A 23,547-nucleotide genomic window follows, 5' to 3' on the forward strand; every position below is an offset into this window, starting at 1 on the left:
TATTGATTTTATTTATTTATTTAGAAGATTTATAAACTGCCACCGCTGCTAGAGCAGACTCTTCAAAAAAAAAAGACCCAACATGGCTAACATACATGAAACATCCTACTATATCAGATAATTAACTAATGAAGCTTTGTCAGGCAAAAGACAGCACCTTCAGGTTGTGGCTCACTTAAAAGGTATTATCAGACAGGGTAAGCCCCAAAAGAGATGCAAAAACTCAGCTTAGATGGCAGTTTCCCTGATAAAAGTATCTTGTTCCCATTCTGTAGAGAGAAAAGACAATCCCAGTTTGAGGCCAGGACTCCTATCATGCTCACCATCATCCTTGCACCTCCTAATTTGGGAGAATAGCCTCCCTGTTGCTTCTGAGTCCTGATATTAATTACGTGTACAGCTAAACAGTGTTGTGATAGGCAAATACTCCAGCAGTCTCTCTCTAGGCTGCTTGTTGTCAGTGCCCTTTGTTGTGCCAAGTACCTTTTCAGTTTCCATAATCAAAGTCTTCATAATCAAAGTCTCATGCACGTTCTAGGTGTGCTTGTCATTAGGCCTGTGTATCCTGGCTTTCGTTTATATAGTGCTTTGGAAGGCCATGAGTGGCTGCATGGAGCTACCCTGGTGTTTAGAAGAAGCTCACAGAGGGACTGGAATTTTCCTTTTTCATAAGCCTCTGTGGCATGTTTGAGAAATATAGCAGGGTTTGTGCAGATATTTCCAGGGCAGAGAGACTTAGAAAACCATTTAAGTGCTGCTTCACTGACAATACATCCCTGCCGGTTTCTACACTGGAAGGCAAATTGCATTGGTGTATCTCTAGGGACTTTGGCATATCTTTATCCTTAGAAGATGGAGCATAAAATGGCACACTAAGAGGCCCAGCAAGTGATGAAATTGCCACTTATTGGTAGAAGATTGATTTTTGTTGTATCTGCCTCACAAAGTAATGTTCTGTTTCTGCCCATCTTTAGTCAGCTTTCTACAAAGGGCTCCTAAATATTCATAACAAATTCTTACTGAAATGGGAGAGTTGGGAACCTCACAATAGGAATATTGATACAAGAAGCAGTTAATTTTAACTGAAATAAGCCTGATCTTATGTAGATCATTAATAAATGTATGCTTAATATATGTATAGCTATTTCATGATACGGTGTTGTACATAAGCCACACTTTAAAATTTGGATGAAATAATTGATAACTGCATATACTCAAGTATAAGCCGAGGCACATAATTTTACCACAAAAAACTGGGGGAAACTTATTGACTCAAGTATAAGTCGAGGGTGGTAAATGCAGTAGCTACTGGTAAATTTAAAAAATAAAAATAGATAGCAATAAAATTACATTAATTGAGGCATCAGTAGGTTAAATGTTTTTGAATATTTATTTCAAAGAAAAATAGTAAACTAGCTCTGTAAGTGCAAAAGAGCATAATCCTCAGTAGGATTACTGTGTGAACCTACCCTACTGTCCTCCAGTAGAGGAGCTCAGGGTGACCTAAGGGCTTAATCCATGCTCCATCATCACAGGCTCTCCCATCCAGCTCCCCCCAACAAATACAGAAAAGTCAAGAGAATGAATAGCTGCTGTTTTTTGTACCCCGCTTTTCACTAACCAAAGGAGTCTCAAAGCAGCTTACAATCACCTTCCCTTTCTCTCCTCATGCCAGACACCCTGAGAGAGCTCTGACAGAACTGCTCTGCGAGAACAGCTCTGGCAGGGGAACCAAACAGTGCCCCCCAAGCCAGCAAACCAGAACAGAACAACAGTACCTGAAATTGGCAACCTACTACAAGTACAACAGCTACCAAACTGGGAGAATGAACAACTCTAACTACAACAACACTGCCTCCCCCATAACCAAACACTGAAATAAAATAACTGTAAAAATCAACTTTTTAAGGGAACACAACCTTAATAAGAAAAACCAAACAATGCTGCCTCTCAGATAAAAGAAGAAAGAAACACTAGGAGAAAGAGACTGTGAATTCCAAAGCACCCCCAAAACGCACCCCACCAACAGAAACCAAAAGAATAGTTTGGAAGAAGTGATTAAGAAGAGAAGAAAAGTGAAGGCAAGAGGAAAAAAAGATCAGAGTCCCTCAGTCAAACCAAATTGAAATCCTATACATCTACTTATCCCTCTTCTTTTGAAATTGCCATCATCTTTTACTTCCCCAACCAACTCCACGGTGGATCAGACCAGCAATTGTGGAGGGGAGGCTTGAATCAGGAAGTGCTTCCTATGTTCTTTCTTCTCTAAGTGTCTTACTGCTACATGTCTTCTGATGCGGCGGGGGGGGGGGCATTTATTTGTTTGTTTGTTTGTTTGTTTATTTGATTTCTATACTGCCATTACAGGAAATACTTTGGATTCTATTTCTGTGAATATTCTGCTGTGATCAAATATTTGTTCTTATTTTCCCCACTGTAACCTGTGTAAGCACTATATCTTAATTGCAGAAGTATTTGTACTGATATTTTATCACCCAGTGTTCTGTAAGCTTTTTGTAAACACTATAAGTTACAGAGTATTTAACAGAAACTGGACAAAACTTTGTAGGCCAGCAGTCAAAACTGCAAGTAACCCTGCCAGTCCTGGAATAGTAAAAGTTCTTATATGGTGAGGTTGTTTTGTGCCTGGATATGCTATTATGTGTATACTAGATTTAAAGCCCATTTCACATGCAAATGAAATGGCTAGATGGCCTGGGAGAAGGCCTACCCCCCACCTGTGGCTCTCTGGAGCCTTCTCCCCACCTGTGGCTCTCAGGTAGAAGGCTGCCCGGCCCACCCCCCACCCGAGGCTCTTTGCAGCCTTTTCCCGGCCGGCGGAGCGCCCTCGCCCCGTCGGAGACGCGGTGAGGGCGCTCCGATGGCCGGGAGAAGGCAGCCCGGCCCACCCCCCACCCGAGGCTCTCTGCAGCCTTCTCCCGGCTGGTGGAGCGGCCTCACCGCGTCTCTGACGCGGCGAGGCCGCTCCACCAGTCAGGAGAAGGCGGCGCAGCCCACCACTCACCCGTGGCTGTCTGGAGCAGCCAGGCAGATTCCCTGGGTGGGTGAGCAGCCAATGGGGAGCCGCATTGGCTGCTTGGGGCGGGATGGACACTCGGAGGGGCCAATCAGGAGCCGCTTCGTGGCTCCTGATTGGCCCCTCCGAGTTTTTATCCCGGACAGGGCCCGCCCTAACTCCTCCCACACTGCCCTTACTGCTTTATTCAGTCCATGGCGCGGAGCGCCACGGGTCTGTTTAAAGATTCTAACTTTCTCCAGATTCAAATAATAAAACAGTGAGGCAAACAGAATGCAGTAGACTTATGAAAACACAAAAGTGTCCACAAATACAGAGCCCTCATTTAAACGCTCCTTTTCAGCCTTTTTAATGCTCTCAACTAGCAAAAGTAGTGATCTCAATTAAAAGTACTCTGAAATAGAATGACCATGGATACTGCCTTAGAAACTGGCAGTAATTGTGCTCTCTCCAGAGACCATCTCTGAAAGTCTGTTCCATTAAATTAGTGCAATATCTGAGAAGCCCTTCATTGTGCAGAAGAGGAAAAACAGTGAGTAGAAGCTGACTTGTAGTGCTGTGTTGCTGATGAATACCATAGCTATATCTAGCTAGGTCTTTAGTACTATAAAAAGAGTATGTCTATTTGCTTTTCTTGTTAACATTTTCATGTTTATTTCCCTATGAAATCTCCATGTTGTAAAATTAGGTATTGTTATTTTAGGTTGATATATTTGGGCTGATTGGGCTGATCCTGCGTTGAGCAGGGGGTTGGACTAGATGGCCTGTATGGCCCCTTCCAGCACACTTCCACCAGGCTTATAGTTGAGGCCATGGCTCTCTGAAAACTATATAGGCCTACCTCCTCCTTGGTTCTTCCCCCTTATTTTAGACCATTCCTGTCTGGTTAGCTCTGCGGAGGGCATTTAGTGGAATGTTCTGTTTATCATCATCATCATCATCACATTTATTAACCGCTACTCATGAGTGGCTCGTGGCGGTTTACAAAAAGTCTGGCTAAAACACCACTAACCCCCCCCCATTAAAATGGACTATCACAACATCCATAACAACAATCAACAACAGAAAACATGGCGGAACCCTCACCCCCCCACACACGCATGGCAAGCAAAAGCGGCGGTGGGTGGAAGCGGCGACAGGAAACAAGTGTACCTGGCAGGTGTACCTAGTGTACCTAATTGAGACGAAGTTCATGGCCAATTGATTAAGCAGGTTACCTCATCATCCTTTTGGGAGAGTGGAGTGGCAACAGCACGCTCCCTTTTCCCCTCCCTCCTTTAGGAAAGGCAGAGCTAGGGGGCTGGGGGAGGAACCCTTTCTCAGGATTTTTTGCTGTCAGTCAATCTCTGCTCACTGCTTTGGGTCCCTTTTGCAGGGAAAAATGATATGGAGGTTGCCAGGTGGAGTCACATGTGTTGGAGGAGCATTTTTATGGATACCGTGGACCATTAAAAATACAAATGGGTTCTAGATCAAATTAAGCCTAAACACACCCTGGAATCTAAAATGCCTAAACTGAGTTTTGGTCACATTATGAGAATGGAGAAGCTTTCAGTGAAAAGCAAGAAAAAATGAGGAAGGGGAAAATAAGATGCCCTCAGCAAATCCTTGCAGGTTCCTGTTTGTTTAGGTATATTGTCCAAGAGGCAGCAAGTTTTACAAATCAACGCAAATCAGACAAGTAATTCTCTTATTCAGTCTTTGTACTGAAGAATCCCTATTACAAAAAGTAGATAACAGAGCAAAAAGGTGTAGAAAGTGAGGTGTATTTAGACATAAAGAATCATGACATACTGTTTTGTGCCTTCTTCAAAGGGCATTTTCTTCCAACTCACTGCTAGCTCTTCCTCTTTTCCCTGTGTGGCTACCTCAGCCAATTGGATATAACTGACCATGCCTCTGAAACTTCTGCCACAATAAGGAATTGGGGAGCACTTCACATGCCCCGAGACTTGTGGTAGGATTGGCAGTTGTGTCTTCCTGTAAAGGTCGAGAGCAACTAACCATCATGTCATCTGAGCTGTAAAATGCTGATCTGAGTTAGGAAAGCATGGGGTAAGCTAAAGTGGCTCTTTTCGCCTCCTGCCCTTAGCAAGCTGTGGCCGCTTTAACTGCTGTCAGCCACCAAAGTATGCTGATTTCTGGGGATACTAAGGGACTGGGGTGGTTAAGCTTCCTCACACATACACCAAGCTGCTTCAATATCCTTCCACTTTCTGACAAGCTTGGCGGACTGGGCCGTAACAGCTTATTTTCATCTCTGCATTTTTATCATGTTTTCCTTAGAGGCATGCACAGGGTTATTCTACTTTATTGCACCAACTGTTTCTGGATGGTTAGGTTGAGAGGTGGTGACTAGCCTGCCTCAGGCAGACTTCGAGTGTACCATAGATGCAAGGTTAAAGGCTAAACTATGTGGCCAAATCAGAATTTTTAACACAGGTCTCCCTGGGAAAATCCAACACTATTATGAATTACAGTGTTTTGTGGATTCCAGTGGTAAGATGAGATAAACAGCTTAAAGGCCAATTGCTTTATCTTGAATCACCTTTTAGAATCTCATCAATTCAATGTGTTGCTTTTAAGGTATACTTCTTGAGTATATTTGTCTTGCTAAATTCTTCAATTTGTAATTTTATTCATAGACTCGTTTTATTTGTATTTTTATCCATATATAGAACATTGGTAAAGGTAGGGCTCATGACATTACAGGGGCCAGGTTTTGCCTCAGTTTGTTTTGTCATATAATACATGTTTGTGGACATTATGTTTTGCCTACTCAACATATACATGTTAAAGGTTTATCTGTCTTTGCCTCTCATGAGGCCAAGTATTCTGAATTAATTTGTGGCATTGTATCCTCCTTTATAAACTAGTTATCCAGTGGAGTGTTTTCCTTTGAAACATAGCAGTTTACAGTCTGTCCTTTTTTTTTTTTTTTTACACAGTACATCCTTTTTGTATGGCTGTTACAAGTTTCCCTACCTTAAGGGTGGGGAAACGTGCACCTTATGCAATGTCCCTCTTTTTCTAAGATTTCATCAGGATGGGTTGTGTTAAAATCAAGTGTGGGTTTTCTTTTCCAAGTGGTGTCTTTACCTAAGAGGTCTCCCTCTCAACCTTCCCCCCCACACGCACACACATCTAGCTCTGAAGCAGAGAATTCTGCATACAGAAGATGTTCTCATGGCCCTACTCTTTTGGTTTCATGGAGTGTACTGATCCAGACAATATAGGCAACTCTTAATCACTGTACTGAAAGGGAACAAGGGCCTCAATACAGACATTATGTTGTTGCATTATGTTGTCCATTAAACTGGCTTAATCTCTGTTTAAGGTAGATGGCCCTATTGGTATCTCTCTGCATTATACATATGCTCAGAGTTTTGCTTCTGGATTACTTCCAATAGACATCTGCAATGGGGCGACTTGGTCACATGAGCCATATTTATCAGTTACTATGCCATAGTTGTCAACTGCTAGAGAGAGGTTGCTGTGGATAGAACGGTAGTTCAATCTATTTTTCTACTCTATAAGCCTACACCCTCCTCCATGGTGAGTGATCTTGCTACTCTCCCATGTGGGAGGCACAGAAGCCATGAAGATGAAAATAAGCTCGTACTTATCTGTAATTGTTCATCAAGTGGTCTGTGCGGGCACACATCCCTCCCTTCTTTCGCCACCGTGGGCTTATGCTTATGGATTGATACTTACCTTCCTGCAGTGGTGAATGGAGAACTAAGGGAGGAGTACTCACCCCTCCCACATCATGAGACTTTGGGTGGGAAAGTCAGTCTCCTCTGTGAGGGGAGGGGGAGCACTCTTGAGATCTAAAAATCTCATTTTAAAGCTTGCTAGCTCTTATCTGCAGCATGTCTGCAAAAGCACGGCCCCATGTGTGCCTGAACAGAAGACCACTCAAAGAACAACAGTTACAGGTAAGTGCATCTTGTTTTTCCACTCACAAGTCCTTGAGGATTTCTTGCCATGCAAGTGGGCCTGGTGCAGCAGCCAATACCTTGTAGAAGCCACTGGGAGAAGCTGAAGATGTGGGGGTGGGGAGATAAAGGTAGGTTGGTTGCTGGTGAGAAGGAAGAAGGAAAATGGACATTGCTAGGAAGAAATTAAGTGTTCTATGGTGTTCCTACATCTTAAATATATGAATTCTTAAAAAAATGAAGGTTGAAAATATATGGAGTATATGTCCTTTTTTGAATGGTCCCTTGAGTCAAAGAAAACTTGTCAAGCTTTGGTACAAGAAGTAACAGTTTGCTTTGTTTTATAGATGAACTGGTGGATTCATTTATTTCATTGTATTTATATCTCACTTTTGTAGTATTTTCGAGAGCTCTCCTGTCTATACCACTTTAGCTTAATTACAGCAAGGCTGCTGTATTGTGGGCCTTCCAACTAGACACTACCCGAAGAAGTTATGGCTTACAATCTTCCAGCTACACACTAGAGGCTGAAAGAGAAGGAAACACTTTTGTATGTTCAGCAAAGTAAGCTGACAAATTTGAAATTTAGTCAGCAGAAATGAAGAACTTTCCAACACAGTCAAATCAGTGTTGGTGGGATCTTTCAAACCAGACATTCAGACAAATTCAGAAGTAAAATAGTAATTTAGAAGTGTTACTAATTCTTCGTCATTACAGCCAGTTTTCATCGAGCTGAGTTGGTCCCTTTTTTGCATATATATCATCAAAATGTGTTTATAGTTGATGAGACAATCTATTTTTTATTCTGAAGAATACTTATGTCTGTTGTCTTCATGTCTACTTTATTGTTCATAGAACCCCAAGGATTGCAGCAAAGCCAAGAAACTAGTCTGTAATATCAACAAAGGCTGTGGTTATGGTTGCCAACTTCATCACGTAGTCTACTGTTTCATGATTGCATATGGTACTCAAAGGACGTTAATTTTGGAGTCTCAAAATTGGCGTTATGCTACTGGAGGTTGGGAGACTGTTTTTAGACCAGTGAGTGAAACATGTACTGACAGATCAGGAAGTACTACTGGGCACTGGTCAGGTAAGTCTCAATAAATGATGCAATGTTTTTTGTCGGTGTTATACAGTAAGCACTGGGTCATTGGGTGCCTTTCTCTTTATGGGGTGGGCAATAGCAAATATTTGAATATTTTTTCTTTAATTCTTTAGTCCATAGAAAATTATTTTAAATATATAATATTTCCATGTAGTTTGAGCCCTACATCTTCTTCAATTAGAATCAGTTCTTCAGGTACTTCATATTAGATTCTCAGAGAAGTAATACTGAGATTACGCTGCAGGTATTTTCTGATGGAAAAAATGTTTTAAGTGTATCACAGCCTGAGGAATCAGACATGTAGTCTAGCACTTTCATGACTTATCCAATGCTTGGGACTCATAAATTAAGCACTATGAAGCTAACTGTCCTCCATCATGGGGTACCCACTGAAAAAGCTGAGACACAGAATTCCTTGGCAATTCACTATTGATATTGAAATGGCATGTGTTATGGATGCATGCTTAAAGGTAAAGGTATTCCCTGTGCAAGCACCGAGTCATGTCTGACCCTTGGGGCGACGCTCTCTAGCATTTTCATGGCAGACTCAATACGGGGTGGTTTGCCATTCCCTTCCCCAGTCATTACCGTTTTACCCCCCAGCAAGCTGTGCACTCATTTTACCGACCTCGGAAGGATGGAAGGCTGAGTCAACCTTGAGCCGGCTGCTGGGATTGAACTCCCAACCTCATGGACAGACAGCTTCAGACAGCATTTCTGCTGCTTACCACTCTGTGCCACAAGAGGCTTTGGATGCATACTTACTCCTGCCTTAAACTGCATCCTGTCTCTCATCCCCCCATCCATTTCGAGCTTGCCTGGTAATGCCAATGTCGCTTCTGATGACATGTAACTTCTTGGAGGAATTGTAGGGAGGCGTAGCTAGCTAACATTACTTCCATTACTCATCAAACCTGAAAAATTATTTCAGGGCTCCTCCACAGTCAAAAGGTTGAAAAAACCTGGTGTAAACATTTAAAGGATAATGTGATTAATAAAAGTCAACATGGATTTCTCATGGATAAGTCCTGCCAGACTAATCTTATTTCTTTTGTTGATGGAGTGACTACTTTCATAGATGCGGGAGACGCAGTGATTTTAGTAAGGCCTTTAATAAGGCCCCCATGATATTCTTGTGAGAAAGTTAATAAAAACTGGGGTAGAGAAGGTCGCAATCAAATGGATTTGTAATTGGCTGGCTGATAGAACCCAAAGGGTGCTCATCAGTGGCTCATAATTATCCTGGAGGAAGATGACCAGCAATATACTGCAGGGTTCTGTCCTTAATGTTTTGGATGAGGCAACAGTGCAATATGGCAGCTAAGAAGGCTAATGTGATATTAGGCTACATTTCTAGGAGCATAGAATCTATTCCACATTGGTTGGACCTCATTTGGAATATTATGCCCAGTTTTGGCCACTGAAGTTTAAGAAGGACATTGACAAATTAGAATGTGTTTAGAGGAAGGTGATGAGAATGGTTGAGGGGGTTAGAATCCTTGACTTATGAGGAAAGGTTGAGAGAGCTGGGTATTTGTACCCTGGAGAAGAGGAGGGCTAAGGGGAGATATGATACCTATGTAAAAGGTAATGTTGAAGGGGGGGGGCAAACTTGTTCACTGCAACTTTAGATTCAAGAACTGAGAGCAATAGATTCAAATTACAAGAAAGGAGGTTCCACTTAAGTATTAGGAAGCATTTTCTGATGGTGAGGGCTGTTCAAAGATGCTGCCTTGAATGGTGGTAAAGTCTTTGTTAGAAATTTTTAGGAGGAGATTGGATGAGAACCTGTCAGGAGTGCATGTGTTTTAGTTCCCAAAGAAGGTGGGGGGACTGGACTGGATGCCCCTTTGTGGTTTTTTCTGAATGATTCTGATCCTGTTTCAGACACTCAAAATATCATACTGACACAGGGTGAGATAGCAAGAATTCTTCAGGAAAGAAGAAAACAGACAACTAGGTTACTGAGTCAAGCAGAGTCACCTGAAGCTCAGTCCTTCAAAGATGGAGGTCCTGCGGTATGCTAGAAAAGTTTCAGGCGAGGAAACACAACTGTCCTACCTGGATGGGGTGCAACTATCACTCATAAGCTCAGCCAGGAATTTAGACATGATCTTTGACACCTTCCTCACCATGGAGGAACAGCTCATGTGTGTAGCTCGGCTAGCATTCTTCCACCTGCACCAAGCTAAGGTACTAGTGCTCTACCTCTGTGGTCCCCAACCCTTTTATCACCGGGGACCAGTCAACGCTTGACAATATTACTGAGGCCCATATGGGGGGTAGTATTTTGCCAAGGGACATCGCCGCTGCCTGAGCCCCTGCTCCACTTGCTCCACTGACTACCAGTTGTCTACCGCAGGGGTAGTCAACCTGTGGTCCTCCAGATGTTCATGGACTACAATTCCCATGAGCCCCTGCCAGCGTTTGCTCATAGGGGCTCATGGGAATTGTAGTCCATGAACATCTGGAGGACCGCAGGTTGACTACCCCTGGTCTACCAGATCAGGGTTAAGGTTCTGGTAATCACCTTCTAAGCCAGCAGTTCTCAACTGCCACCGCTCCACGACCCTTACAGGGGCGGAGGTGGCATGCATGCTCGTGTGTGTGTGTGCGCGCACTGATGCAGCAGCAAACATGTACACATGCTGCCGTCACTCCCACTGCAGGGGTCATGGAGTGGCAGTGGAGGCGGACAGCGTGGCGGTGGCATGGCGCTGGCCTCCTCCGTGTCGCCTCGGAGCTTAACAAGGCAGTGCCAAGGAGGCCAGCTTACAGGAGAGGTGGCGGCAGTAGCTGGAGCAGTGGTGGCATGGTGCTGGCCTCCGAGGTGGTGCGGAGGAGGCCAGCACTATGCCACTGCCACCATTGCCAACCCCCCCCCACCGGGAAAGGCCAAACGACCCCTCGGGGGGTCGCGACACCCAGGTTGAGAACCATTGTTCTAAGCCATACGTGGTTAGGGCCCTGAGTATCTGAGCAACCACCTCTCTACCTATGCCACCTAGAGAGCACTATGTTCCGTTAGCATCAACAAGCTGGCGGTCCCTGGCCCCAGGGAAGCTCGTTTGACCTGAACAAGAGCCAGGGCTTAGCGAAAGCCCTGGCTCCCACATGGTGGAATGAGCTCCCAAACAACAGCAGGGCCATGCTGGACCCAAAATAATTCTTCAGGGCTTTGAAAATGGAGCTCTTCCACCAGGCTTTTGGTTGAGGTAAATGAACTTACCACCAACCAGAGCCCAAAGGCCCCTCCCACAATTAACTGTACCCACAGAAGAACAAAACCCACAGTATAGCATAACTGAATCAAGTATTCATTATTGATTGCCAAACTGGATCAACAACATCTACTACATTTTGTTATGAGTTCTCATGCTTCTTAATTGTTTTCACTGTTAAAATGTTATGTATTCAAATAAAAGTGTTATACTGTGCTATATTATGAATGTTTCAATGTAAACCACCCTGAGCCGCAAGGGAGGGTCGTATATATAAATATAATTGCAAATATAAATAAATAAAAAGGAAAGAAAAATGGAGGAGAAATCTTTCCTCTGAGGGAGGGAAGTAGATGGGGATATCATAGCATGAATGGAGGATGGCCATATTAGTCAGCTGTCCTATCAACAGTTTTTACACTATAGTCTTCAGCTTTTGTTCTAAGTAAGTAAGTAGATGGGGAAGGAGAAACCATTATTGTGGAGAGGAAAAGAGGGGGAACAAATATATGTGCTTGGCTGAAATAGGGGGGGATGGGGATCTGGGCAAGGGGGATATGGAGGAACAGCAAATGGGAAAGAACAAATATTAGAAGACAGAACAAATGAAGGAAGGAAGGAGTGAATGTGAGACAGAATTCCAGGGGAGAGAACAGGGGCCAGTGGAGTGAAGGACGGGATAGAATTTTTCCTCTCCTGTGAATTTTTGTGGGTCTCATATGTATGTGCTAGAGTTTGACAGGAACTCTGGGATTGCTCAGCAGTAGATTAACAGTGATTAGATAGTGTATATAGCCAGAACACATGCCATTTTGAAATTCATTTCATGTTTAAAAAAAATTCAGATTAGCACTTTGGGGTGAGGGCCAAATTAAATGTGATGGTTGCCAACATTGTAAAGACATATTTAATGGCATTTTACAATGCCACAGTACAGTGCTCTTGTCTGCCTCCATGCTTTTTCAAGTGCAAAAAACAGCTGTTCTAGCACATGAAAAACTGCTGGGAAGGGGCAAGAACAAGGTAGCATTTCAAAATGTCTTTAAAATGGTGGCAGCATCCTTTTGGCAACTGGGAAGATGTGTTTCGTTTGGCTCTGATAAGGAAAGTAAGAGAGCTACTTTTTAAAGGCCTATGACTGTACAATAAACTTGATTCTGATTTTGAAATGAGTGAAATGAACAAACGTGACACTTCTATTTGAAGAACTAATATTTCAGTTTTACTGTTTTATGGTCTCTACTAGTAAATAAGCCCGCTGCCCCCGAAATGCAGCGGGCGCTAGCGGGCCTGGGGAGTTCGGCGGCATGGCTCTCTGGGGCCAGGGGCGGACCGAAGGGTGGGTGCAGGACGATCAGTGAGGCGGGGAGAGTGTTGGCCGGGGGCCCATGCGGTGCAGCCTACCTGTATCTGTGGAGCTGGGCATGCAGCGTGGAGGCTGTGAGTGGAGGCGGGCGGCATGGAGGGCGGGAGGCAGGTGCTGGCGGGAGGCTTGATTGTGCGGCGAGGCCAGCGGCGCTGCGGGCGGCGATGTAAAAAGGCGCTCCGGGGTTGCTTTGGGCTGGGAGGTGGCTGGGGCGGGGCTGCAGCCGCGGCTTCCGGGAGAAGTGCGACTGGGCGCTTTGGGCAGCGTGCGCAGCCTACCTGGATCTCTGGAGCGGGGCCTGCAGCGTGGAGGCTGTGAGTGGAGGCGGGCGGCATGGAGGGCAGAAGGCAGGTGCTGGCGGGAGGCTTGATTGTGCGGCGGGGCCAGCGGCGCGGCGGGCGGTGATGTAAAGAGGCGCTCCGGGGTTGCTTCGGGCTGGGAGGTGGCTGGGGCGGGACTGCAGCCGCGGCTCCCGGAAGAAGAGCGACTGGGCGCTTTCGGCGCTGGTCTTGGAGATTGAGCCGAGGCATCCTCTGTTGGGCGGTGGTGGCTGGCCGGGCTCGACTCAGGCGGCGGGTAGGGAGTCCCCGGCAGCCGCGCTCCACGCGATTGCCGGGGGTTCCCTCGGGCGGCGGCCTGACGCAGTGAGAGGCGCAAAGCGCCTGCCGATTGGTCCCTCCGATTGTCTGTCATGAGGAAGGGTCCAATCTGGACCCTTCCTCATCCCGGACTCATCCCGCCCCAGGACCCCTTACTGTTTTATTTAGTCCGTGGCGCCCGCGGCGCCACGGGCAGTGTTAAGATGGTTCACATTGATGAGCTTTGCTCTTGCACTGAGCTTCAGTTTAGAAACATTTAGGCATTTAGCTTAGGGTTGATCCTGCGTTGAGCAACGGTTTGGACTAGATGGCCTGAATGGCCCCTTCCAACTCTATGATTCTATGATTCTATTAATGTTCTCTCTCGTCAGAGATGCAAATTCAGCAGCTCATGTCCTGGAAAAGCAGCAGCTTAGGGCTTCAACCTCTGTGTCCTATTTGGTAACTGGTTGTTTACTGTGTGAAACAATATGGTGAACCAGCATACTCTCTTACGTTAAGGGGAAGGAGCAGTTCCTGCCAACTCCTTCTTTTCAAATAAAAGAATGCTGCCACAGGTTAATGAGGCTTGTTGTAGGGAAGATGGGAAGATCATGTGAATGCATTGATCCCTGCAGAAGATCTAAAACATTTTCCAAGCATTAGCTCTATTCATTGCTTGCTATATATACTCCTATAATCCTAAATATGTAATAGGGGCTTTTATTGACTATTTGGAATCAGGACTAATATGATGACTGCACAGAGGCTGAATTTTAATTTGGCGTCATGCATGTGGACCTTTGAAGAATCTTAAAGCCCTTTTATATAAATGTAAATAGGAATCTATGTAACTATTTAAGGTTTGTTTGCGTGTAGGTAAATTGAAACAGACACTGGGTAGCTTACCAGAGACAAGAGGGAGAAAATCAAGGATTGCAGAGTTCACCATTTAAAGAGGAGTGAAAATACAGCTACCTTATTGATTCTCTAGTGCAGTTAGGAAGGAACCAATCAAAAATTAGCATTTTCAATCATATGGAAAGGTATACGTAGATCTAGCCAACTCAGCTGTGTCAGCATATGCCAAGACATCTTCAGAGAAACAGAACTGAGCCTATCAATGAGCTGCGACAAAGCCCCAGGAGAATCCAGAGCAGACTGATATCACTGAATCATCACCAGAGAATTTCCCTCAGGAATTGGAAGAAGTTTAGGAGCTGAAAGAGCTACTGGACCAGGGAGTTGCCAGATAGCAAAGGAAGGATCTAGACCCCAGTAACCTGATAGCAGTTAAAGTCCTTAATGGATACTGCAGGGTTGAAGAAATAAAGAAGTGAGGTCCTCTCTGCCCAGGTTTCTTAATTGCAAAAATGTCCCCTTCAGTAGGGACTAAGCTTGAAATTGTATTTTTTTCTGGTTATCACTTAACTTCAGTTCTTTTGACCAAAGTTAACCACAATAAATGCTAGAGTTTGTTTATATCCCAGAAGAGTTGAGTAGTTCTTTTTACTTGGAATATAAGCATCTAAGGCACATTAACCAACATTGAGGTGTGTGACATTATAATCACTATTTTCAGGAGCTTAACTCATGTTCAAGGTGTCTGAGAACTTATAAATTTGGGTTAAATTATGGTTCTCTGAAATGATACTCTTTGAACCGGTTTTCAGGTTCGAGTTCAGGTTCGATTCTACTCCCTGAATTAGACTGCAGAATCCTCCAATTGAAAAGCATCATCTCATGTGAAGGTAGTTGAAATACATGATTTTTAAAGATGGCTTGGATTGGATGGGAAAACATTCTTTAAAATGCACCTTTACTGAGTTTACTTTGAAAATGTTCCTGCTGTTTATTTAATATTCGGTGGCAATTATTTTAGGTGACCTATACAGCTGGAAAGGTACTCAACATACATATTCTACATTTTTTAGGCACTGTCAGTGTCATCCTAAGCAGAGTTATATCCTCCTGTCCATTGAGGTCAGTAGATAGCCAGCTTTGTGTAGTGGTTAAGGAGTGCGGACTTCTAATCTGGCAAGCCTGATTTGATTCTGCACTTCCCCACATGCAGCCAGCTGGGTGACCTTGGGCTTGCCACAGCACTGATAAAGCTGTTCTGGCCAAGCAGTAATATCAGGGCTCTCTCAGCCTCACTTACCTCACAGGGTGTCTTTTGTGGGGAGAGGAAAGGGAAGGCAACTGTAAGCTGCTTTGAGCCTCCTTCGGGTAGAGAAAAGTGGCATATAAGAATCCTTATTCTTCTGTTATCTGATCATTTAAAATGGAAATGCCAGGGATTGAACCTGGGACCTTTTGCATGTAAAGCACATCCTCTCGGATGTTGAATTTTAGTAAAAATATATCAATTGAGAGGAAAAAGAAGGTGAATATAAGTCGCTTTGAGCCTCCTTTGGGTAAAGATAAGCGGCATAGAAGAACTCTTCTTCTAGATACAGAAGAATGTAAGTCTGGTTAGGACAGATTCAATTCTAGTAGGACATTAGAGACCAACAAGATTGAGAATCAAAACTCCTTTCATTAGACAAACAGGAGTGGAGATCTGAGTCTTTTTCTCCCAGTCAGAAGGTGGGAGGGGTGCTATAAAGCAGCTTGCTGCGGCAAAGTGGTGGGAGAGGGCGGGCCCGGGGGCCCACGCACGCGCAGCAGCCCCAGCACAAACACACATGCGTGTTTGTGCGGCAGTCCGCACATGCGCGTTTGCACCGCCGCCATGCCGGCGGCCGTGGCTTCCCCTCCGGGCCCCTCCAGGCCGCGAGCAAATTGGCTGCTAAATTGGCCGGGCCGTGGCTCCTTCTTCCCTCCCCCCCCGAAGCGAGAAGCTCGCCAGTCCGCGAGCAAATCGGCCGCTAAAGTGGCCGATTAGCTTGCGGCTCAGCAAGCTTCTCTTCCCTTCCCTCCCCTCCCGAAGCGAGAAGCTTGCCGGGCCGCGAGCTAATCGGCCGCTTACTGCCCGATTTGCTCGCAGCCTGGCGAGCTTCTCGCTTCGGGGGGGGGGAGGGAAGAAGGAGCCGCGGCCTGGCGCCGAGGCCTTCACGGCCCGGCTCCGAGGCCTTCGCGGCCCGGTGCCAGGCCGAGGCCCGCGGGTTGGGGACCACTGCTATAAAGAATGGTTGTAAAAGATGCAAGCTACAATACATATTGTAATCAGCTTGATTAAAGCAGAAGAGAAATGCCTGGGGACAAAAAAATAACATCTGAAGTAAGACAAGTATCCTGTGTCCCTATTCAGCCTTGGGGGCATTTTTTTGAATTTGTGAATTAGAAGTCCATCAATTTCACATTGCAACTTTTCCTTGAAGTTTCTTTCTTTGAGTTCTTCCACTGTAGGTCAGCAAAGGTGGCCTCACCACTTGCCACTGGCCACAACATTGCAGCTGCAGGGGGAGGGGCTGGAAGGGGACAAGGCAGGCCAGCCAGCTGCGGAAAAGTTCCTGCACAGTCAAGGGCCACACATCTCGTCTGGCTGGCCCTGTGCCATGTTGGGATGGAGCAAGGAGAGCTGACCCAGGCCCTCTGTTTAAATGGGCTTCCTGCATGCTCAACCTCTCTTCCTGGTGGCTGGTGGTGCTGCTTCCCATCCACCCTCCATGTTTTGTGTGCCTTTAACTGGGTGGGCCCACATTAGGGGGATTGTTAGGAGTTTCTTTAATTGCTTGTGTGCTTCTGTTCTGTCACAGCTGGCACTTTGGGCATGGGTGAAGATATTTTGTGGGCAGTCTGAATCTGTGCACCAGACTTGTCTAGCACTGGGGCCTCCTTAAGAGACTGCGTGCATGCTGAGTGTGGCCTGCCCTGCTGGGGAGGCCTGGTGGGCTCACATTTCCAAGTGGGAGAGGGTTGCTTTTTAAAGGCTTGTGCCCACTTGCACCCAACATCTGCTTCATCCCAGGGTTGTTCCCAGCTGGCAGTATTTGCTGGCTGAGTGTATGTCTTGGCTGCAAGTGTGGGCCACTGGAAGCAGAGATCCCGATGGTCTGCTGACCACCAGAAGACAGCTCCCTGCAAGCTACACTCTTCCTCTTATAATAAATCTGTGGCCTTGTTTACTTTACTGACTGTGTCCAAGTACTCTTTTCAGCCTACACATGCCCTCCTGCTATGCAGTGGGATGATGTGGAAGATTAAAATGATCTCTTACTGATTTTTGAGTATTATAGTTTTTACTGTCAGAGTAATGTAAATTCTGGTATTTGATTTGGCATCAAATGTCTGCAATGCCATTCTGCTCTCTATACTGGAGAAGCAGGTCAGTCCTTATTCAAAAGAATAAATAGATTCATATCTCAGTATGGATAGATACTTTTCTGCCCTATGCATTTCCCCTGTGCATATTATAGTCAAGCTGTTTACAATATGCATTGGACTAGATGGCCTGTATGGCCCCTTCCAACTCTATGATTCTTTGATTCTATGAGTGGTCCCCGGCGAGTGGTCCTCGGTGATAAAAAGGTTGGGGACCACTGCTTTACAGCACCTCTCCCACCCTCAGACTGAGGTTGAAAGACATTCATACTTGTGGCTGACAAACGGAGCTTTGACTCTCAAAAGCTTATATCCTGAACATATTGTTGATCTCTTAGGTGCTACTGGACTTGGATATAACTGTTCTACTGCAGACCGACACAGCTTGTTTTGCAAACGTACTTTCCCCTCAGTTTTAAAGATACATCTCCCCTCTCTGTCCCTGGCTTCACTCAGTAAATTTTTCTGATCTGCACTATGGGACCAGGTTTAGAATTACATGTCAAGATACTGTGTATGTGTTTAAAGTTAAAATATTTTGTTTGTGAGGGAAAATACAGTTGTCTGAACAGGGCTTAATGTATTCTTGGAATCTTCAGCTAATTTGACACCACCTCCACATGCAGCCAGCAGGGTGACCTTGGGCCAGTCACAGGTCTCTCAGAGTTCTCTCAGCCAAATCTACCTCACAGGGTGTCTATTGTGAGCCGAGGAAGGGCAGGTGATTTTAAGCTGCATTGAGACTCCTTTGGCTGGTAGAAAAAGGGTATAAAGAAACCTTGATAGGCTAGTAATTGAAGTTGCAACTTTACTTTTGTTCTCAGAATTGGGATTTAACCCATGGTTCCTTGACACATACTCATAATGGGCTCCGTAGGTAAGGGTTTAGTTCTTCATTTCTGGTGCCCATCTGAAAGATGAGAGCATGAAAGAACTTCCTCATCTTATCCATGATTCCTCTTAATATAAGTGAAATCAGCCTGGGGGTGGAGTGTGTTCGGGGTGTCCACTGGCCTCATCCTGACTGGCCAGGCTCCTACAGCTCCTGCCTTCTGGGCACCGCAGCTTGCCACTATGCAAGCCTCCACACAGATGCACCTGCCCACTGAGGTGACTGCATCTGTAACACTCACACATTCCACACAGCGGCCTGCAGTGGCCACCACACCAACAAGGGCTGATGAGGCCCCACTGAACACCCCATGATTCCACTGCACACCAGCCGCCTGCTGCCACCACTGTTGGCGAGGGTCCGCCACCGCCCACACCATGGCAAAAGCCCCTCCCACAAGCCGCCACATGCCGCGCCCTCCTCTGCATGAGCCGACATGCCCGCAGGCACAACACCCCATTTTTGCTCTCAGATCTACCTCAGTGCCTGGAGCCAGCAGCAGGTAAAGGGAGAGGATTCTGGGCAAAGGGTGGTGGTGGAGGGCCTGCTAAGCAGGGCCTGCTAACAAGGGCCTCCTGGCCTACTGACTGCCTGCTAAGGAACTCTGTTCCGGGCCTGCTAACGAGCTGGCCAGCCCCCGCCCACCCTACTTGATCCGGCTGTGAGCTCTAGCTCTAGCCCAAAGCCATCTTAAGCTGCCTGGCCAGTGGCCAGGGGAGGGGACCCTTTCAAGGCCTGTTCTAGGGAACGGGCTTTTAAGCTAGTAATAAAATAAAAACCACAGCAGTCCAGTGTTCTGCATACCACAAAGATCAGTATACAATAAAACTGCCCTTTTTGTTTTCTGCCTTACAAAGTACACCTTTTAATAAGGGACATTTATGGGTTTCCTTCATATAGATCCATCCTCACTAAGTTTTAACTTTTTGGACTGTATATATTAGATTGATCCTTTTGTGATTCTGTTTTGGACCATGACCAAAGGTAGGATATCAATATTTTAATAAAAAAGGAACCATATCACTCCTATATAGTGCCTGCCACTTAATTACATACTCAGTACAAGAGATAGTAATATAAATTGTCTACATTTGGTTATTTGGAGGTAATCTCTTCATGTTTAAATGGTAAGGTTCTAGAGACATAATTTACTCAGCCAAGAAAATATAGGTTCTGGGGCATTCTGTGGCCAACTGCAGTATAGTCAGCTGTTATGAACTAACCTTGTAAGAGAGGAGAATGTTGACATCGTCTTTCAATATTTGTATTCAGGCTGTCGTATGTGCTTCATTATTTGCCAGGTAGAAGGCAGGCAACTCTGCTGTCAATAAAGTATGCATGGCCTGCTACATAATTATGTAATCTTTTTGGTGTCCTTGTGCAGTTAGGAATGATGAAACTGAAATCATGAAGTCTGCTTCCTATAGTGTTTCTCTACATGTCAATTAATGATTGTGTTAGAAAAATCATTGTGTGCACAGCCATAATGCTGAACATACACTGGAAAACAATTAAATTCCACGCACCTATAGAACAAAATCCATTGTTATGGTAATTTGTGTAGTATATCCTTTTGACATAGTGAAGTTACCTAGTATGTTCAACTATCTCAGGACTGGAACAGACTAAAGGGTTTTTTTAAAAAATCTAATAGGGTAGTTCAAAATCACAACTTTAAAAACTCTGCTTGGGAGGAACTTTAATAATTTTAATTTCTATCCATTCAGTAGAATAGAGAAGCGTTCTGAAGAACTGAAAGGTTCATGTATAGTAATGAAAATTTTGTTTTACATATCTGTTAAAACTAGTCTCTTTGTTTAATGGTAATATCAATAAACATATTTTTCAAAATTTTGAAAACTTCTTTGTAGCAATTATGATTTAAGATATTTGATAGTAATCCTTCAGCCTTCAGTTAGTAATTTTGTTGTATAGTTCTGGCAAAAAAAATGTAGTTTTTCCCCCCAGTGCTCCTTGTGCTATCACTGCTTTGAATTTTCAGTGTTCCTGTGAACTTCACATGATATGTTTTCAATTCAAGTGATAGAGAAAATATTAATTTGCAGAAGTTACACTGAAGTTAGTCAGGATTAGATTTATACTTTTTATACTATGTAACTGCCAGCAAGTCAGCAGTTTTATCATGTGGTCTTATAAGAATCCACCAACATTTTTAAAGTTAGAATAACAGACTGGGTAAATCTGGGTAAAAATTAAGTCTGACTAAAACATGACCACATTTATAAATATTTACCTTCTATTGTACAGTTAAATTGCCCTATTTTTCTATCCTTGACTAGATTTAAATATTTTTCAGATGTTTAAATCCCTTTTTATTCTGTAACTGTTTTACCTTGTGGGATACTTATGGTGTTTTCAACCTGTAGGTTATGCTGGTTTGCTAGTCACCATTAGTTTGTGGAGATAAGAAATAATATAAATACCTTAAATAAATAAACTCTTAGTTCAGGCTTGTAACTTACAGGGAGAGAAGCAATAGGCATAGGGGGAGAAGATGGGATAGAAAGAGACAAAGGTAGCAAAAGCAGTAATTTTCAGCAAAATGGACACAAACCTGATCACTCAATGTTACTTCATTTTATGAAGAAAGCTTCTCTGACTGCATGCAGGCTATTTATTTTTAGAAGATTGAAGCTCAGATGACAGATACATCTTCTGTGATGTACATGCTCATTTCTTTTAGTCAACTGTTATTCTTTTGAACAGCTTTTTTTACTGTGTTTTTAAGCATTCACATCTGCATAGCCCATTTAACTAGGGATAATTGTGGGATGAGTATGTGCACTACAACCACAATACCTCTGTAGTATCATACTTTGTCTGCATTGGAAATCACTGAAGAAGAAATTCTGAACTGATAATTAAGTGGAGATGTTGGAAATATTTTTAAATCTATGATATAGTCAAAAGACATACCTGTGTAAGGATGGAGTAGGTAATATTTCTCCATAAGATTTATTTTTACTTCGAACAAATGAATTTACTGAAAGAACTGTTTGAAATAGTCTTCCAGGCAAGGGTAATGAAGCAAAGAATGGTGTGCATTCCAAAAGCAATTATGTTCTACTTCAGTGGAAATCATATGTTTATTATAGATAAGCCTTGGTAGAACAAACAGTTTCTCTCTCACTTATGGACGTAATCAGCAGTGGTCTAGAGAAATGTATCATTTCTTTTTTAGATACTAACATAATGGCAACTGGGCTTGTTGTGCTCTGAGGCCTCATAGCAATAGTCAAAGAATTTGTGGATACTTCTGGTAATCAGCAAACAAACATAATACATCCAGCACAGGTATGGTAGAAATAGTTATTTTCTTTATTTTCTAATATTTCTATACCGCCCTCCCCTTGCTACTCAGGATGGTTTACAGAGAAACATGTATAATATAAATTCAATACTAGAGACAGTAGTGTTAATACATACAAGCAGTAACAGTGGTAACAGTTACAACCAATAGTAACAATAACAGCAGTAATAATTGAAACATTAACACATCAACTGTAACTGTAACTCCATAGATTGATCAATGCAGGATTGCCTCTTGATGTGTTTAAGAGGCATATCTGTATGGGATGAGATCTGGGGGCCCAGTAGATGTTGCTGGTTTGATTGACCTCAACCAAAGGCCTAGTGGAAGAACTCTGTTTTCCAGGCCCTGTGGAACTGTGCTAGCTCCAACAGGGCCTGGATTTCTTCCAGGAGCTCATTCCACCAGATGGGGGCCAGGAAAGAGGATGATCTGGCCTGACTTGAGGCCAAATGTGCTTCCTTGGTGCCAGGGATCACCAACTGGTTGGTGTTGGCTGAATGAGGTGCTCTTTGATGGGCATAAGCAGAGATTCAGTCCCTCAGGTACATTGGTCCCAGACTGTGTGTGGTGATTACCAAGATCCAGGATTCAACTGGTAGCCAGTGCAGTTGTTAGGGAATAGGCTGGGTGTGGGTCCTCTACGTTAGCGATCCCCAACCTGTGGGCCTAAGGACCACATGTGGTCCGTCGACTAATTGGAGGTGGACCGCGAAGGATGCCTTCTCTCCCCCCCCCCCCCCCCGGCCCTTTACTTCATCCTCCCCAGCCCTTTACAACACACTTTGTGTGTCATTGTCTCCCATCACTCTATCTCGTTGCAGAGAAACAAGCTCAGGGTTCCCATTGATTTGTCATTGTCATGAGTTAGAATTTCCATGAAAATAAAATGTTCCTTATGTTCATTGTTGTGGCGTGGCTGTATCTTATTTTGAAGGGATGTTTAAACATTACCATAGCGATCAGAGAGCGTTAGAGCAGTGGTTGAGCGTAGAGGAGTAAACTACCCCCCCCCGGGCCTCAGTAAAATTGTCAAGTGTTGAGTGGTCCCTGGTGATAAAAAGGTTGGGGACCACTGCTCTATGTGTTTTCATTCATTTTATACAAAAGACAGCAAATGTTTATATTTTGATATGATTAAGGGAAATTAGAGTTGAGATGTTAACATGCATAAGTCTTCCTTTTGGAAGGTTTGGTTCATCTAGAAATGTAACAATGGTACATGGTATTCAGTGCATTGGTGCGAATTGTCATAGTGTGTAACTCTTCCTACTTTTTTGTTGTTGTTGGCATAGGAGGCTGGTTCATTGCCTCAATCTAGGCCATTCTGAGGAAAAAGCAAAGAACTGTTTCATTTTAATAGTTACAGCAAGAGCTCTTTTACTATTAACGAGATTTCTACAGAGGGGGATTTTAAAGGTTTTAGTTGGAGGGAAGCTGAATCTAAGCATCAAGTAGTTTCCACTGTCATTATGTGGCCTAAATATTGTTTCCCTTCTCTCAGATTGGTACTGAAGATCCAAGCCTGCACCTTGCTCATTCTGCAGCAGTGGTCAGAATGATTGCCAGTGGAGGCTTCAACTTTCCTTGATCTATGATCATATAAATTTGATCTTAACTGAACCTTCTGTGCCTTCCATCACCCCATATCCTGCATATTGCAATGGTGCAAGTGAAGGATGGAAGAAGGATAGTTTCTCTAAGGATAAGTCTCTCTTCTTTCTTCCCCGTCCCTCCACTCTATATCAGGTGTCGGGAAAAGTTCTGCCTCTTACCCTGCCTTATCAACTTGACAAACATTTTACTAGTT

At 44.2% G+C, this 23,547-nt stretch overlaps 1 protein-coding gene across 3 annotated transcripts in view; it reads left to right on the plus strand.

Annotated features, from left to right (window-relative positions):
• The window catches only part of FUT8 (fucosyltransferase 8), a 145,835-nt gene that overhangs the window by 77,228 nt on the left and 45,060 nt on the right, over nt 1–23,547 (plus strand). For all 3 annotated transcript variants that reach the window (XM_077322472.1, XM_077322471.1, XM_077322473.1), the window contains one exon: nt 7,831–8,068. In XM_077322472.1, coding sequence (XP_077178587.1) covers nt 7,831–8,068 — 238 coding nt within the window. The remainder of the gene's footprint in view (nt 1–7,830; nt 8,069–23,547) is intronic.

This window comes from Paroedura picta, chromosome 2 (assembly GCF_049243985.1).
Source record: "Paroedura picta isolate Pp20150507F chromosome 2, Ppicta_v3.0, whole genome shotgun sequence".
NCBI lineage: Eukaryota > Metazoa > Chordata > Lepidosauria > Squamata > Gekkonidae > Paroedura > Paroedura picta.